This window comes from Colius striatus, chromosome 1, assembly GCF_028858725.1.
Source record: "Colius striatus isolate bColStr4 chromosome 1, bColStr4.1.hap1, whole genome shotgun sequence".
Classification (NCBI taxonomy): domain Eukaryota; kingdom Metazoa; phylum Chordata; class Aves; order Coliiformes; family Coliidae; genus Colius; species Colius striatus.
In genome coordinates this window covers 181,771,970-181,790,230 of record NC_084759.1, presented here as the reverse complement: position 1 = coordinate 181,790,230, position 18,261 = coordinate 181,771,970, and the positions used below count along the sequence as shown (strand labels likewise).

The 18,261-nt window shown below is 40.7% G+C and overlaps 1 protein-coding gene across 1 annotated transcript in view; it reads left to right on the top strand.

The window, feature by feature from the left end:
* Positions 1–18,261, top strand: part of ANKRD26 (ankyrin repeat domain containing 26) — a 57,934-nt gene that overhangs the window by 17,929 nt on the left and 21,744 nt on the right. Inside the window, exons 13-23 of the mRNA XM_062017779.1 lie at positions 1,508–1,569; positions 2,705–2,807; positions 4,259–4,287; positions 4,387–4,450; positions 4,539–4,583; positions 5,471–5,553; positions 7,143–8,129; positions 13,703–13,935; positions 15,757–15,906; positions 16,857–16,890; positions 17,267–17,405. Coding sequence (XP_061873763.1) covers positions 1,508–1,569; positions 2,705–2,807; positions 4,259–4,287; positions 4,387–4,450; positions 4,539–4,583; positions 5,471–5,553; positions 7,143–8,129; positions 13,703–13,935; positions 15,757–15,906; positions 16,857–16,890; positions 17,267–17,405 — 1,929 coding nt within the window. The remainder of the gene's footprint in view (positions 1–1,507; positions 1,570–2,704; positions 2,808–4,258; positions 4,288–4,386; positions 4,451–4,538; positions 4,584–5,470; positions 5,554–7,142; positions 8,130–13,702; positions 13,936–15,756; positions 15,907–16,856; positions 16,891–17,266; positions 17,406–18,261) is intronic.

Here is an 18,261-nt window from a genome sequence, read left to right as displayed (position 1 = left end):
AACAAATGAGCTAAAATGGTGATGGACTTCTGAACTAGCAATTTTCCCCTTGCCTGTGAATCCTAGTGGGCATTGGCAGAGAAAGAAAATAGTTTTTATTCCTTTTCATTCATTCTTCAAGAACTGAAATTGTGGTGTTGGTTTCCAAATGACACTATATGAAGCAAATGCCACGCTTGCTTTTGTTGCTGTATCCTTCATGAAGCAATCTGAACAAAATGCGCACGTGAAAGAGGAGGAGGACTGGAGTGTCTTGGATGTGGGTGTGACAGTAGTATTGACCTTTCTGTTCTGTATTGTTGGATTGGAAAGCTGTGATTGTTTCTGGCTGAAGTCTGGGAGAGATTTGAGTCAAGCTGAGAGAAAGCTGTTCTGTTGCAGTGCCTCACCTCGTCCAGATTTAAAATCTCTCCTGTGCCACACTTGTGTGTGCTTGAAAGCATTGGCAGCTAAGTTGGAGTTGAGAGCTTTTATACTTACCTCAGATCTTTGAGCAGGAGGAGGAGGTACCATATGAATTGTCTGTCTTCAGAGAGCAGCTTGGAGTGGTAGATGTTACCAGAGCATGTGTAGCTGCTGATCAAATAATAGTATTTGATCATGAGGCCTGGCAGAACCTGCTGTGTACAAGTGTTGTCCTATACATGCTCTTCTGTGGTTACCATAAGCACATGTTTGACATAGTGTGAGTAGTCAGAGCCCGAGCTGGAACCAACAGTTGGCCTCTTCTGGGATGGGTGCTCTCACTGGTCTCTAGTTCCTTCACCTTCTTTGTGTGTATGTCTCCACCCTTTTGAATCCTGAATCAGTTTTACCTAATGGAGTAGCTTAAAACAGAGAAATGAAGATAGTCTAATCTGGCGAGGAACCCACTGAGCCTGAGCCTTAAGTTCATCTGGTAGAGAAGAAATTTGGATGTTAATCCCTTGAGATAGAAATAACTTTTATGTGTTTAGAGTGTTTTGAGCTGTGAGCCTCTACTCTAATTTTAGTGGTGTCTCACTTCTGAGAAGGGTAACAATGCTCTGTCAAGCAAGATCTTTCCTGGTAGTGCTACAAAAGGAGCATTATTTCTTGGTGATTTTAGTGATGTTAGTGTGGGGGTGTTTTGGATAGTGTTTCTACAGTACATCCTGTACAGTGGAAAATGCTACTAAATAAATTGTGGAGCTGTAAGCTGGAAAGCAAGTGACCTAAACTGATATACTACAGGACTGCAGCAGGCTGGAGTCTCTTCCTGAATGTTACCCAAACGTTTTGGGTGTTGCTTGTCGCTGTGTCACCTGTTATGCATGACCATATTCTGCTGGAAAGGAGGCAAAAAGAGGTGGCAATATAAACAAAATGCCATGGTCTGACTGGATATGAAGAAACCCTGGAATAACTCCACTTCTTAGTTTCTCCTTAGCAGTAGAACAACTGTACATCTTTTTGCAGGGCTTGACTGATGAGGAAAAGCAGAGGCAAAGGTAAGCACTCAGTGTCTCACTTCTTACCTCATTTCTAGGTGCCCTGGCAGCAATTGGAGCAGAGGAAGAGGAAGATGCTGAATCTCCCTGGGATTCTGAGGTACTTTCTATGAAGGACATGAAGGTTCCCACCAGAGTGAGTGAGGGGAGGCAGGAGGGTACTATCAAGCACTTGGGAGCTTGCTTTTGATTTGGGCTTACCATTAATGAGTTACTTCTGTTCTTCCTGCTTCTAACCATATATTTGAGGGCCTTTGAAGTACTTCTGTTCTAGGCCAACTGTTCAGTTAGGTTGAGGTGAAGTTAGGCCAAGCTAACAAATTGGCCTTTAAGTTTAGTTTATAGTACAGTATTGAAACAGTGACTTTTTTTGTGCTTAAAATACTCCGAGCCTTTCATAGGGGCTGGCAGAATTGTTGCTTTTTCACCATACAGTTCTATTCTGCTGATCTAGGCAGTGTTTTCTCTTAGGGACTACAACCTAGACAGTTAATTGTTTCTGAATAGATCCTCTCTGTTTTTTGTAGGTGTACTTTGGCTCTTTTTGACAGTCTTGTTCAATAGAGACACCACAGATGCTGTGGCTGTGTTTACCCTTTTAGTTCTTTCTGTGGTAATGGGCTACAAAGAAATGAGCAGGATCTATAGCTAATCCCCTCTGGCTTTTCTCGTGAAGAAAAAAATACTAGTTCTTCCTCACCTGTTTCTTAATACAAGAGTAAAAAATATTTTTATTCTTTTAGGTAGCTTTAGCTTCTGTCAACTTTACCATACTAGTCTTTTTTTAACCCTGATCACTCTTGCAATGTGTTCACTCACCACTCCAGGATGCACAGGAAGCATAAGCACAAACTTGAATGTCAGGTCCAAATTCAGATCAAAAGTTGGAACACCACAGACCTGCAGTTACTGTTTCACAATCCACATCTTGAGTTACCATACTAATTCTGTTTTATGGCTATCCAGTTTGTCAAGGTCTATCAACATGGTGGAATAGTTTAGATGAGTTGTGAGGTTTTTGCCTAAGATATGAAAACACAAGTGCTGTGATGTCCAATATACCGTGTCATTATGTGTCCTTTCTAAGGGTCTTATGAAGGGGTTTTATATCTAACATACTTGATACAATGCTATGCAGGTTGGCTTAGCAGGAGGTTTTTTGCATGGAAAACACATGAAAATGAGTTGAAAATGCTTTTGTACCGATTCTTATGCACATGGTTTACGTTATACAGGTAGATTCTGAAAGTCTGAGGAAAGCATCACCCAATGTGTTGGTCCCGGCTGCAGACAGACATGGAGCATGCTCAGAGGCTGTTTCAGAGGAGCGCAACGACGGTAACTTCCTGGTGGACTAAATGTTTGTCTATGAGCATTTATAGGCTAAAGCAAACTTGTATCAGTGTCTGTCTTAGGAATGCTGTTACAGTGCGGCTGTGCACCAAAGCAGTGAAGTGCTTGGTGTGTCTTACTGACCACCAGTTACCACAGGGCTTGCTGGCCTGCTTCTATTGGAAGCTGTCTTGTTTGCATTGTGTGTTCTTTGGACACACTTGTATTTTTTTGGATTCCAGTTCATGTTGCATAGTGATGAAAGTGTCTGTGTTTTAACACTGACCCATATGAACATTTAAATGTTCTTGAATGATAATGGAGCAGAAGAAAGCTGTGATCTGGCCATACTGCTTTGTTTCTTCCTAGGTTAATTCTTGATAGCTTTCTGTTGTGCTTTGCGTAGGAGCTAGAATGGGACTAGGACTTCAGGTTTTGTTGCTAAGGGTCTCTGCCCGTCATTCGTGACGCTGTCTCTTGAGTATCATGAGCTTGTAAATCTACAGGTCGAGTAGTTGTCATGGAAGTTTGTGTGATTCTAAGATAAGTTTAAAATTAGTGTGAAAGAGGGTAAAAGGTGATTATAGTAATCTTTCTGCAGTATTTCTATACTGCTAGTCCACCAAATTTACTAAAAGAACATACTATTTGGTTTCTAATGATTATTTTTTTCTCAATTAAAAATTTTGCTATGGAGCCATTCTTAGTAACATTTCATATACTTCCTATTGTAAAATGACTATAGCAGAGGATTTGAGAAATACAGATAAGCTAGTAGATTGTGTAGGTTTGGAAATGATTTCATATTGGACAAAAAGGTTTTTTTAAAAGAAGTATTTGGAACTCTCTTTATAACTATGCTACAAATGCAATGTAGATTGCAACCAAACACCATAGTTTATTTTGTTTCCTTGCAAACTAAACCAGATAAATCTGATGAGCACTAGCTTGCTTTTACCTCATCAAATGGCACATATGTGAGGTTTCTGTGTCTGCACTCGTAATTTCTCTGTCTATCACTGGACAGGAAGGTACTTCTCAGCCTTAAAAGCTTGTAGGATAATCAGTCACAGTGCTACTAGATCATTCATTACAGCAGACCAGCTTTGCTATTCAAATAATCATTTTAGAAAGCAGGATTCAACTCCTAAAAGGACCTAAATATTTTCAAGTTGCTCTGTTAACAAGCATTACCTTATTACCTCACATTAATTGTCCTAGTTCTGTGATGATTATGTTTTAAATCCGAGGTGCACAATGGGAAGTGTGCGTTGTCCTCTTCTTGTGTAATAATGCAGATGCTATATGGTGAGGTAAATTGAGTGAAAGGTATTGTACTCTTGATGAAATAATGTTTGCAACTGATACATAGTTGTAGAAACTACTGATGTTGAATACAGTAAAAGATACCATCAATTGAATAAAATAACACTTCTTAAAACATTTTTCACCTCCAGGCTTTTCAGAGAAACCCAGCAATTCCCAAGTAAGTACTTCTTCATGTCAGAATGACTAATTGCTCATTAAGTGGCATGCTGTTATTTTGATTGGTTTTTATAACATTGAATTGTGTCTTTCATGGCAGAAGACTCCCGAATTTGTTTTAGAAATGAATGAAACTTCTCCTACAAAAAGGCATCAGACATCAGGTAATGTTCCCTTCACGTGGTTCTGGCTTTAGCTTCATAATCATTTTGGAAAGGAGTATTTAATAAAGCTGATGTATTTGTTTTGCAGATTTATTGGAGGAATTTGGTTTAGGAGATGCAGAGGATATTGAAGGTACTCATAACTGTATCTTTGTATTGTTCTTTTATGGGCAAGATACATTGTCCTTGCAATTTTTTTCCTATTGTTAAATTAATGATTCTAGCAAAGTGTTGTGAGAGAAGATCTACTGAAATATGCATGTGTGTGCTCCCTCCTGTAGCCTGCCATTCAACACATCAACATCTATAGGCTTCCTCCACCATATCTGCTCTTATCTCCCCTTTTCAGACTGTCCCAAAGTTTTGCTTTCCTTCCAGTTTATAAAAGAAAACCCTTCCTGATATTCCTGATTCTCTGAGCATTTGCTGTGGCTAATTCCAGGCTAGGGATCTGCAAGCTAAATTACCCAGGTGCTGTAGGTGAGACAGAAAGGATAAATCTTGGTTTCATGTACTTTGCTGAGAAGACCAGACACATGTCTATAGACAGATTTGTTTCATGCCTGGAGTAAAGCTGGGGCCTTAAGGATTTCATGCCTGGGATTCTGTGGTTCGTGATTTTTCTGTGCAAAACATACAGGGAAATAAAAAATACTGGAGGAAATTAGCTAGTAACTGCATGGCACACATTGTGTCAGACATGTATACACACATAAGGAGAGGGAGGTACCACATACCTTTAAGAAATGGGAATGGTTTATTTGTGACCATTTATAGAGATTTTCAGTGAATTGCCTTTATACATTAGGAAGTAAAATGCCCCAAAAATAAAAGAATTCACACAGATGCCTCTTAAATCTTTTATGATGGTTTTCTCTCTATAAACTCACAAATTTGAGGGAAATATGTTGTTTTGTGTTAAGAGTCTTTCTCACAAGCAAGATGATTAAAGATGCACTTCAGGTGTAAATAAGTGGTATTAAGTCCTGCTGCTTATAAAAATAATGTTTTTCATTGTAGATGAGTACTCAGTTTCTACCTTTCATATGTCATCAGCTGAAAAAGAAGACATCAAGAATGACGTTGAAAACTCTGGGGTGCAGGTATGTAAAACCAAGTATTTGTAATCAGAGTCTGAATTGGCAAATTATGTTGTACCCTAAGATAAAGAAAATGTAATAGTCAGTGAGTAATGCTGAAGGGAGAGTCCTGTAGGTGAAAGTTATTACAGCCCAAAGTGAAGTTTGGATAGAGTCTTCTCTGTACAAAGGGTATAATCTTTGTCATTATGTTGGATATTTGTTGTTACACCAATTTCTTTCCAGCTGTTTTGCTTAAATTTTGACCAGTGTTTTTCCTTTGAGGAACAGTGCAGTCAAAAGCACTTTTTTCCACACATTCCAGCAAAGAAGGAGATTTGTCCGTAATATGCTAATCTATTTGATCAAACATGCCTGGTCTTCCTCTTTGTAAGAGAAAGATCAAATGAAAAAACTTTAATTTGATGACCTTTCTGATGCTTCCCCTGCCTCTTCAAAATATCTATTTGTTTGGCCATGTTAATGTTCAGAAAGGGCTTTTTTTCAGAGGGTGTTCTAGAGAGGAATAAGGCAGGCATCCTGTTTGAGTTGGGCATAGTGGTCAGAGCTGGACAGAGGAGTCAGGAGTTTTCTGTAACACTTCAAGGAAGACTGGAGCAACTTATTTCTACCCCACACCCAAGCACCATGAAAGAGGAACGTGCTTAATTTTAACACACACAGCACAGAACTTAAGTGTCTTGGAAGGACGTAGTAGTTGGAAAATGAAAGTGGAGATGGAGGGGCTGAGACAGATGGTGCTATCTGAGGTGCTTTTGGTTCTGAAAGGAGAAATTTTTGCAGAGGGGAAAAAAGGACTGGCTAATAAGCAAAGAGAGCAAGGAGATCAATAGTCTTAGCCCATGGGGACACAAGGCTGCAGGCCCTATTTAGAAGGTACCATGAGCTAAGGAGGCATGGGGGGAAGGGAGTGTTTTGGCAGGAGTGTGACACGAACAGTCAGAAGTGTTGAGGAACAGAGCATGGGATCAGGGACGTGAGGGGATGGAGTGGGGTTGAGACATGGCATGGCTTCCATAGAAGCTTGGGTTCCTTGTTTTTTGGATGAGGGAAGGAGTTAACAGGTTTCCCTAATAAATGCTTTTCTTTGGGGCTTGAAATGGAATTTAGTATTTCTGAATCTTAGGTGAAGAATATTCCTAACTTAGGCAATTCTCCATGTGGTGGACAGTAAAAATCTTGTTGTGTTTCTTCACATTGTATTTGCTTAGCTGTAAAATGCCAGACAGGAAAGTATGATGGAGGAAGGAGGAGGAGAAAAAGTAGGTAACTGTAATGAAAACGGGTATTCAAGCAATAAATTGTGGAATAATAAATTGCTTTCTGACAAATGCTACCAGTTACAGAAGTGAGGCAGGCTAAAAGATAAAAGCCATCCTAATGTCCAGACAGTGCAATCCAAGAAAACCTGTTCTCTCTTAAAGCAGGTCCCAATTTTAAAAAAGTGATGATTCAGTATGCATTGATTGCTATTGATTTCAAATTACTTATTTCTGTTCTATGGTAGGATGACTTTGCCACAGAAATTACCTCGATGAACTGTAACTTCCTTTTTTATTGGTAATCTTTCTGTCTGTACCTGTTTACTTAAGGATAAATATATTTTAGAAACTACCAGCTTTATAGAAAAAGCAACACATGAAAATCAGACTGACAAAGCAGAAATTTTACATCAGGAAGCACTAGCAGAAAATGAGGAATCGCACAGTGCTGTCAAGCAGTTAAGTCCAAAGACTTGGGAAGAAAGGTACGAAAGAATGTGGGTTGAAAATGAGAAAAGGGAATTGAAAACAAATTTTAAGAACATTACAGCAGAGCTGAAGCAACTGTTTGGTGAAATTAATGAAATTGGGAAAACTACTTCCCTTGAAGAAGAAATGTCAGAAGATGGCTTCAATGAAAAAATGAAGAGTTCTCGTGTTGTTTCATCTTGTGCAACAGAATCAAATAATAACTTAGAAAATCAAGATGAATTTGGAGGTATTAAACTTATGGTAGGCAGAAAAGTACCCAAAATGGAAATTGTACTTTCAAGTCTTAGTGTCCTTTCCACTCAAAGTAACTTAAATGCAAACGTGGAAGTTACTTGGAGCACAGATGAAGAAGATAATACAAACTATACAGATAATACAAAGATGCCTCTAGCAAAAGGAGAGGAAAAGAAAATGCCTACGACGGAAGTGGAAGAGAATGAAAATGGAAGTAGTGGAAACGTGGAGGGAAGTCCTGAATACTCCATGAGGCATAGCTTAAAAACAAGTGTTTTGGATGATGAGTCTAGTATTCTTCCTAAAATAAGACCTGTTTTTACAAGTGATGAAAATGCACTTTTTGTAACAGATGGGAGACTTGGAAAAGACTCTGGATGTAATGATGCTCTCCCCAGGGACTGCCTTATCGACAATAATAAAATAGGAGAAACAGAAATTGAAAGTCTCTTTGCAAATGCTCAGCAATCATGTGGCAGGAGTGTTGATGAAGAACTAAAACAAGATATGGAGAGATTTAAGAGTAAGGTAGGAATGCTGCAACTAGTATTCCTGGCTTTGGAGAAAGAGAAGTTACAGCTGCAAAAAGAGGTAGAAGTTCACCTGGTACTCCTTATTCTTTAGTCTTTCTCCATATCAATGGTCCTGTTCACTTTAGCTATTCATCATTAAGGGAAGATGTTTGTGGAAATTGGATTTTGTTTTAATGGAAATACGTTACTTATGAGGAAAGAGCAGTGGAGGGTTGTCCTTTTCCCATTTTTTAATACAGAATGTGTTATTGCTCCAGTTTAACAATAGGTGGCACTCCATTTCTGTGCAAGTAATCACTTCGTTGTCATAAAAAGAAATGCACACAATGACATCAGTTTGGATTCTAAATCAAAGAATGAAAATAGCTTCTGAACAGGATCTTGACTAGTCTATTCATTTGCTGTAATTTCTGCATGGTGTGTCTTCATTTCCCTTCACTAAATTTCCTGTTTGCCATGAAAACATTTCTGCTTGTGGGTTTAGAAGATTTTCGCTCCCTTTATTAAGGAAGCCATAGCCCAGCACACTTCCACTTGATTTTTTTTGGTGTGTGTTTTTACAACTAACATTGTGCAGTCGTGGGGCACAAAGGGTTGAGATAAGGACAGATCTGACTAAGAGTGTGTTGAGATTTGTTACACAGTTTTCTTATATTGACCATACAAGGCAACTGATAACAATGTTTGCTCAGCTATTTACGTGGTGGTTTTATGTGAACTCTTACCTTCTCTATGTGTTCACTGCAGTGCTGTTTATCACCTCAGGGAAAGTAATGAAGATCACAATTTTGCTATATTGAGTTCTTTCAGCTTATGATATGATTGTATCATTGGTTATGGGGCTTAGCTGGTATTTGTATACAGCATTGTGGTCACTCCTATACCATGGGCTTTTCCTTTCAGAATTCATTAATAATCTGACTCAGCCTATGGAGAAGACAGGGACAGATACTTTCTCCCGCCCTTTTACTTTCTCTTTCTCCTTCTGGCTAACTAAAACAACACTTGAGAAATTTGGGTATTCTTGGGACATTCCAATTATCCTGCTTTTACTGTTATGTCTCGTGAATATGCTTCATATCTTGCTTAAGGTTGTAAAATTCATTAAAAGTCTCACCCAAAGATCTGCCCCAAGGCTGGAACGTATTGGGTGGAATGGCATGTGGGAGAGTATGGGCAGGTATCTAGAGAACTTCTCACCTCCAGTGGTCTGGAACTTCACCCTGGAACAGCTTTGTGACCCTTATAGAGTGATAGAGTACTTGGAAAGAAGATGCTATGGCTATTCCAGAGAGGCACAACTGACCTCACTGTGCTGGGCGGTATTTATCAAATGCCGCTCAACATTAGACAGCACTCTCAGGGGGAAGAGGAGAAAAAAGGCCGACAGGCACTGCAGCTAACCCAGCCCCAGTGACATGCACTGTGGCTATACAGACCTCAACAACAGGCAGCATGGCTACTCAAACCCTGGTGACAGGCACTGCAGCCAAATCGGGAAAACAACCTCTACCAGTATCAGTTGCCCCTATAGAGACGAAATGTCAGATGCGAAAGTCAACTCACTTAAAAAGGGAAGAAACTCCAATTACAAAGGGGTAGGAGGAAGAAATTGAAGCAGGACCATCACAAGAAGAGGAGGAGGAGGAGGAGGAAGAGATTAAAGTTATGAATGAGACAATTACCACCTTCACCCAGGGGAGCACATTGTCACCTGGCTGCTCTGATGCTGGGATAATGGGGCCAGTAGCCTGGAATTGGAGGGCAGGGAAGCCAAACAACAGGGCTCCCTGTCTAGGGAGGGAGACATTGACAAGGCAATTGGAAAAGGACACTAGTATGCAGCCTTTGGAGGCGACTTCTCTCAGGTGTAAAGGAAAGGTATCCATTTAAGGAAGACATCACGTGTCACCTAGACAAGTGAACTACCATGGAGAAAGGTATCCAGTACCTGAGGGAACTGGCAGTGCCAGAAGTCATTTATCATGATCCAGACAATGTGCAGTTATCCATCGACCCAGATGAGGTCCAGTGCACACCCGCCATGTTCCTCTGGAGCGCACCACCATCGTATGCTAACTTGTTGACTGTCATGTTGTGGAAAGAAGGCGAGGGGAAAGCGGTGGATGAAGTGGGCAGCCAACTCCGGCAGTGTGAAAGAAGTCTTTCTTCTTTATGATCCTGTGTCTCTGCTGTGGAGAAACTATCCCATGAGTTCTAACAATTTAAGAAAGATATCTCCTGCTCTCCACCTGTATGGGCCCATGTCTCCGCTATTAGGAACAAGCATTCTTCTGATCAAGAGAGGAGATACAGAGGGTACACACACCGGGGCAACCTGTGGTTCTATCTACGAAGTAAGGGAGAGAACATGAGGAGATGGGATGGAAAACCTACTGTAGCCGTAGAGACAGGAGAACGGGAACTTTAAGCAAAACCAAATAGGGACTCCTCATGGAAAAATGCTGCCCCAGTTTCCAGTGAGCAGCTCCCCAGAGATCTGGTGCTTAATCTTGCTTCTGATCCTCTCCAAGGGACCTCTAGTTCCTTCCCACAGAAAGTATGTGATACATACAACAATCAATATTAGAGGGGCCCTGCCTCCAGCCAGGGGGACGACAGGGACAATAGGATCTATTGGTCTGTGTGGATCCGATGGCCTGGCATATCAGACCCACAAGAGTACGAGGCGCTCATGGATACTGGAGCTCAATGCACTTTGTTGCCATCAAATTATAGAGGAGACAAACAAATTTATATTTCCGGAGTGATAGGAGGATCCCAACAGCTCACTGTGTTGATGCAGAAGTGAGTCTGATGGGAAATAAATGGCAGAAGCACCCCATTGTGACAGGCCCAGAAGCTCCATGCATCCTGGGAATAGATTACTTGAAGAGAAGTTATTTCAAAGACCCAAAAGAGTATCAGTGGGCTTTTGGTGTGTCTGCCTTGGAGACAGAAGAAACTTAACAGCTGTCCAGCCTGCCTGGCCTCTCAGAGCACCCTTCTGCTGTGGGGTTACAGAGACCAACAAGTGCCAGTTGCAACCACAACAATGCAATGGCAGCAATATCTTACTAACTGTGACTCTCTGATTCCAATCTACAAACGGATTTGTCAATTGGAGAGCCAAGGGGTGATCAGCAGGACTCGGTCACCCTTTAACAATCCCATATGGCCAGTACAAAAGTCTTCTGCAGAGTGGAAATTGACAGTAGACTGTTGTGGCCTGAAGTCACGCCACCACTGAGTGCTGCTGTGCCAGACATGCTGGAACTCCAATACGAACTGGAGTCCAAAGCAGCCAGATGGTACGCTACCATTGACATTGCTAATGCATTCTTTTCAATTCCCTTGGCAGCCAAGTGCAGGCCCCAGTTTGCCTTCACCTGGGAAGGCATTCAGTACACTTGGAATCGATTGCCCCACGGGTAGAAGCACAGCCCTACTGTTTGCTGTGGACTGATCCAGGCTGTGCTGGAAAAGGGTGAGGCCCCCGAACACCTACGAGATATTGATGACATTATTGTGTGGGACAATTCAGCAAAAGAAGTTTTTGAAAAAGGAAAGAAAATAGTTAAAATCCTACTGAATTTTGCCATAAAATGAAGCAAAGTCAAAGGGCCTGCACAAGAGATCCAATTCTTAGGAATAAAATGGCAAGATGGTCATCGGCAGATCACAATGGATATCGTCAACAAGATTACTGCAATGTCTCCACCAATCAGTAAGGAAGAAACCCAGGCTTTCTTAGGCCTGGATTTTGGGTTTTTGGAGGATACATATTCCCAACTACAGTGTGATTGTAAATCTTCTCTATCAAGTCACCCGGAAGAAAAATTACTTTAAATGGGGACCTGAACAACAGAAAACCTTTGGATGATGTTGCATAGGTCATTCATGAATGTGAGATATGTGCTGCTATCAAACAGGCTAAATGGTTGAAGCCTCTGTGGTATGGAAGACGATGACTCAGTATAAATATGGAGAGGTCTGTCAGATTGATTACATTACACTGCCACTAACTCACCAAGACAAGTGCTATATCCTCACCATGATGGAGGTAACCTCTGGATGGCTAGAAACATATCCTGTGCCTCATACCACCACCCAGAACACAATGCTGGGCCTTGAAAGGCAAGTCCTATGGTGACACGGCACCCCAGAAAGAATTGAGTCAGACAATGGGATGCGTTTCAAAAACAACCTTATAGATATCTGGGACGAAGAGCACGGCATCAAGTAGGTCTACCAGATCCCCTATCATGCACCAGCCTCTGGGAAAATTGAACAGTACAATGTACTATTAAAGAGCACTTTGAGAGCTATGGGGGTGGGACCTTCAAACATTGGGACAGACATCTAGAAAAGGCCACCTGGATAGTCAATACAAGGAGATTTGTCAATAGAGCTGGCCCTGCTGAATCAGAACTCCTACCCACTGTAGAAGGGGATAAAGTCCCTGCAGTATGTATGAAAAATGTGTTAGGAAAGACAGTTTGGGTCAATCCTGTGTCAGGCAAAGGCAGTCCCATCCAGGGGATCGTTTTTGCCCAAGGACCTGGATATACTTGATGGGTGATGCAGAAGGATGGGGAAGTTCAATGCGTACCCCAGGGGGATTTGATTTTGGGTGAGACTAACCCTTAAACAAAATGGTATTAGTTATTGAATAACCTCCTGCCTTGAGCATGCTCTTCAGGAAGAGGTGATCTCATACAATAACAGGCACCCCGAGCTGAAACCAGAGAGGCTGAAGCAGGAGGTTGATATCATCTGAGCAGGAACCTGGAAGACTGCTATGAGAGACGGAGCCCTGAAGTCATGGACTAAATTAACGGCCCACAGGCTAAGGAAATAATATCTGTATCAATGACAGGAAAATGTTTAAAAATGTACCTTATTGAGGCATGACATACATGGAATAGAATAAGGGGTGGATAATGTCCCGAGTTTGGCCCAGATAGGATTAACTGCCCAGCTGCCGGCAGGGGGCACGACCAGGCTATTTCAGCCTATGTGACATCACGCTCAGGCTCTCGGTGCAAGAGCCAGGCCCAGGCGGTGCTGCGGCCAGTGCGGGAACTGCGGCTCTGCTGTCGGCAGCAGCCTGAGCTCGATCTGTGGGCAGTGAGCAGTGACACCGGGCATTACTCATTTGTCTGTGTCCCTTGGCCATCATTGTAAGTGCCAACTCTTTGTGGTGGTCTATTAAATTGTCCTTATCTCAACCCACAAAGTTCCAGAACTCTCTTGATTTTCCTCCCCATCCTCCTGAAGTGGGGATGAGTAATTGTGTGGCTTGGTTATTGTTCAGCCAGGGCTAAACCACAACAACAAATAACATTGTGTATTCCTTCTAACTCTTTGTCCATCAGTAACACTCACTTCTTTTGCTGTTTGTGTTTTAAGATGTTTTAAGATGTTCTTGTTTTGTCTTTAGTGAATTCAAAGTACTTTGCATGACTTAATACACTTTGTAGTGTAATTTTGTGAAATTCTGTCTATGATTTGTAAAATGGAAGAAAAATAGTAATTATTTCAAGATAAACTTTGAGTTATTTGGTCTTGGATATGGTATTTCTTCTAGACATACTCAGAAATATGTGAAGCTTAACTTTCTTTTTGTAGGTTGAGAAGGAAAAAAGCAAAGAAAGACGTTTCAAAACACAGGTGGTGGCAAACCAAGAAGATCTTGATAATTTAAATACACCACCAGGCAACGTTACTAATCAGCAAGTAAAACAAAAGCTTACTCTGACGACAAATGACTACTTGAAAGTGGAGAATGAGAACACTAATGAAGGAAAAAAGAATTTTTCATCTGCGGAGAGATCAAAATTGATTAAAATGCCAATGAAAGGGTAAATCATAGAATCATAGAATGGTAGCGGTTGGAAGGGACCTTTAGAGATCATCTAGTGCAACACCCCTGCAGAAGTAGGGTCACCTAGATCAGGTCGCATAGGAACATGTCCAAGTGGGTCGTGAAGACCTCCAAGGAAGGAGACTCCACAACCCCTCTGGGCAGCCTGTGCCAGGGCTCCCTCACCCTCACAGTGAAATAGTTTTTTCTTATGTTTAAGTGGAACTTTTTGTGTTCCAGCTTCATCCCATTACCCCTTGTCCTGTTGCTAGCTACTATAGAAAAAAGGGATGTCCCAACCTCCTGACACCCACCCTTTAGATATTTATAAATGTTAATAAGATTTCCCCTCAATCTCCTCTTCTCCAGACTAAACAACCCTAGTTCCCACAGCCTTTCCTCATAAGGAAGATGCTCCAGTGCCCTGATCATCTTGGTGACCCTGTGCTGGACTCTCTCCCAAAGTTCTCTGTCCCTCTTGAGCTGAGGAGCCCAGAACTGGACACAGTACTCCAGATGAGGCCTCACTAGGGCAGAGTAGAGAGGGAAAAGAACCTCCCTTGAGCTGCTGGCCACTCTCTTCCTGATGCATCCCAGGATGTCATTGGCCTTCTTGGCCATGAGGGCACATTGCTGGCTCATATTTAGCTTATTATCAATCAGGACTCCCAGGTCTCTCTCTGCAGAGCTGCTTTTCAGCAGTTTGACACCCAGCCTGTACTGGTGCATGGGGTTGTTTCTTCCCAGATGCAGGACTCTGCACTTGTCCTTGCTGAACCTCATGAGATTCCTCTCTGACCAGCTCTCAAGCCGGTAGAGACCCTGCTGAATGGCAGCACAGTCTTCTGGGGAATCAGCCCGTCCTCCCAGTTTGGTGGCATCAGGGAACTTGCTGAGGGTACACTCTGTCCCCTCATCCAGGTTGTTGATGAAGATGTTGAGCAAGACTGGCCCCAGAATTGATCCCTGTGGAACTCCACTGGCCACAGGTGCCCAACTTGATTCTGTGCCATTGACCACCACCCTCTAGGCTCTGGGAAATAATCTCTAATTCTTACTTATGGTACTATTTAAGTGTCATTTAGGTTTTGTGATGCAGTATTAATTGAAATAGTTTCTTCAGTGTTGAGAGCCATACAGAATAGTCAATTGCTTCTCAAACTGAAGGGAAAAAAAGTGATTTTAGAAAAATTAAGCCTATAATGAAGGTTGAAATTTATTCCCTGCTTTAAAAAAAGAGTGGGAAATAGAGACCAAATTTCTATGAATTTCATTGAGGAAATTTTCCTGAGGTGAAGCATGTCTTTAAAACCAGAAAGAAACAGTTATTTTTGTAGGAAATAGCCATCCAGGGAAAAAAAAAAAAAGTAGGAATTTGCAGATGATTTTTGTCTCCCTTGTTGTAAGTGATTTTAGTGATCTTTATGCAGTTGATATTTCCCTTTTCAGTAGCTTCTGATGCTCTTGGTCAGGAAAACTGAAAAGATTAAATGAAGAAGGCACAGATACTTTTATGTAACTCTATGCAGGAGTTTTTTCCTGTTGTTCAAAGGAATCTGTGCTCTTGATGCTTCCTCTAATGGGAATATTGGATATGTTCCAGCTTCCCCTAATCTAGCTCAGATTCTACACTTTCCGCTCATTCCTTAGGGAAGGTTTTTTAAATACTTACGTATCTTCCATCAGATTTAACTCCATAGATATTTTTCATCTCGATTGTTTCTGGACATCATCTTGAGAGTGTCTGTTTCACAGAAATATTTTCTATAAAGCTACTGAATTGGTGACTTATTTATTTTTTCTTCTCTGTTTACTGTAGTAAATTTGCCCTGAATGCCAAAGTTGCAAAGAAAACTAAAAGACATGCTTCAAAGCAGAAGGCTAATCGCCAGATGAGCTCTTCCAGTGGGAATCATTTTCAAGTATTGGATGACAGCACTTTCAGTGAAACATCTCAAGATGAAGGAAGGTACTGAATATAAGAAATGTTATAAATAAAACTTAATGTTAAAAAATGACCAAAAGGTAAAGGTAAGTTTTGTAAAGCTGATGTGCACAATGATTCTTGTCCTTTTATGTGACAATACTGTGTGATGCCCTTTGTATTCAAAATGATTTTATTTTTTATTGTTTAGAGTGCTTTGAACAGCTTAGCCAAGTTAATGATAAGGTCAGATGTGCACAAATTCTGAAGAATTACTCAAGTGTGTGCATGTGTGTAGATACAGATGGTTTATATTTTTGAAAAGGGAGAGGAGAGACTTACTAAAGAGAAAAAAATTATTCTTTGGCTGCAGTCATCTCAGGTTTTTTCTGCCTTTTTTTTCTGCCAGCTGTGTCCTCTCCCAATTTCTTGCCCCACCCCAAATTTACTTTTAGGGGAGGCAAAGTGAGAAACAGAAGGTGTTAACATTGTCCAAACACTAGCCATAGCTGAAGTATTGGTGTGTTATCAACACTGTTCTGGTCAGAAATCTAACACATAACACTCTGTGGGCTGCTATACAGAAAATTCACTCCACACCAATGAGACCCAATACCCTGAAGAATCCAAAATTAAAGTCCTTTGGCCTGTAAGAGAAGAATTCTCAGTACTCCAGAGATCTAAATCTCTATTAAACAGGGAATGCACATGACTGCATCTGTGTATCTACATTTTACTAGCAGTAAGATTTCCATCACTTTGAAGTGCAGAGAAGAGTTACTTCAACTATTTGCTAAATATCTGGTGGAAAAAAATAGCCTTCAGATAGACATAATATTACACTTTTTTTTTGTCTTCAACTACATCTAAAAAAATTCTTAGATTACGTGTTAGTATAATTCATTTCAGATAATAAGTTTTCAGAGCAAATTCAGAGGTACTGTTCACAATGCAATATGAACATTCTGGTACTGAAATATATTTCTGTTTTCTAGACCTGCAGCAAAATCGGGGAGTGAAAAGAACAAGGTACTGTACAATTAGTTGATTGATAAATAGTTTTGTCAACCTTTCAAGACCCGCCTGGACATGTTCCTATGTGACCTGATCTAGGTGAACCTGCTTCTGTAGGGGTTTTGGACTAGATGATCTCTAAAAGTCCCTTCCAACCGCTACCATTCTGTGATTCTATGATTAATCACTTAAATGGGAACAGCATTTACATTGTGATAAAACAGATGCATAAATTGCTGGTAGTAGGCAGCCTTCTCATATTTGAGCCAAATCTGCAGTCTGTGAATGAGGGAATGAATCATTCATGCATTTGAATGATTCTTATGTTAAATGACATGTAATGATCTGTAATGCGATATAGTTGTATATGAAAATACTGTGTTGCTTGTAGGTCAACAGGCAAATAGATGTAACTGATGACTTTGATTTAACTCACTCAACTGACACAACTTCAGAGGATGGCGAATTACCAACTTCGAGCTACAAAGAGGCTGTGCTGCTCTTAGAACAGCTTAGTGTTGATCATGCAGGTATGTTTTCAAGTCACTTTGTCTTCAGCTGTTACAAGTTCCTCTTAAAACATGACTTCTTTGTGTGTACTCCTAGGTATTTAATTTTTATGTTTCATTCTAGCATTTATTAGAGATCCCTTTGAAAAGATGTGAAGTTATCTCACCTAAGCTTACATGTCTGCTTGTGTTGTCAGCAAACATGCCTTACTTTGTCATTGGTTCACTGTCTAGTCAGGGTTGGAGAAACAGGCTCTTGTTCAACTCTTAATGCAATCATCTGAAGTCAGCAAGTTCATATTTTCTCTCTTTATATCCCCTCAGTAATGACAAATAGCACATGAAAACAGTAACTTTACTTGAATATGTATGCATATATATATATAAAATAAACTATTTTAAGATGCTTGCACATATATACACATAGCATTATATAAACATAAACATCACTTAATATATCTCTTAACACTATACTAAAGTTTTTGTTAGGCGGGGATTAACCTGACTAGAGGTCAAACTCCTGCCCAGCTGCTCTACTACTGCACCTCCTCAATAGGACAAAACAGGATGAAAAAGCTTGAGAATCAATACAGTGGCAGGGCTATCACTTACCAATTACTGTCACAGGTACACACTCCACTTAGAGAAACACAGCTTAATTTGTTACCAAATAAAAGAAATTTTGGATAGTGTGAAACAAACACAAAAAATATTAAAAGAACACCTCCTCACCACCCCCTTCTCAAATTCAACTTCACTCCTTCAGTCCTGTCATGGTTTAACTCCAGCCAGTAACTAAGTATATGCAGTCACTCGCTTACTCCTCCCTCCACTCCAGTGAGATGGGGAGGAGAATCAGGAATAAAAACAACAAAGT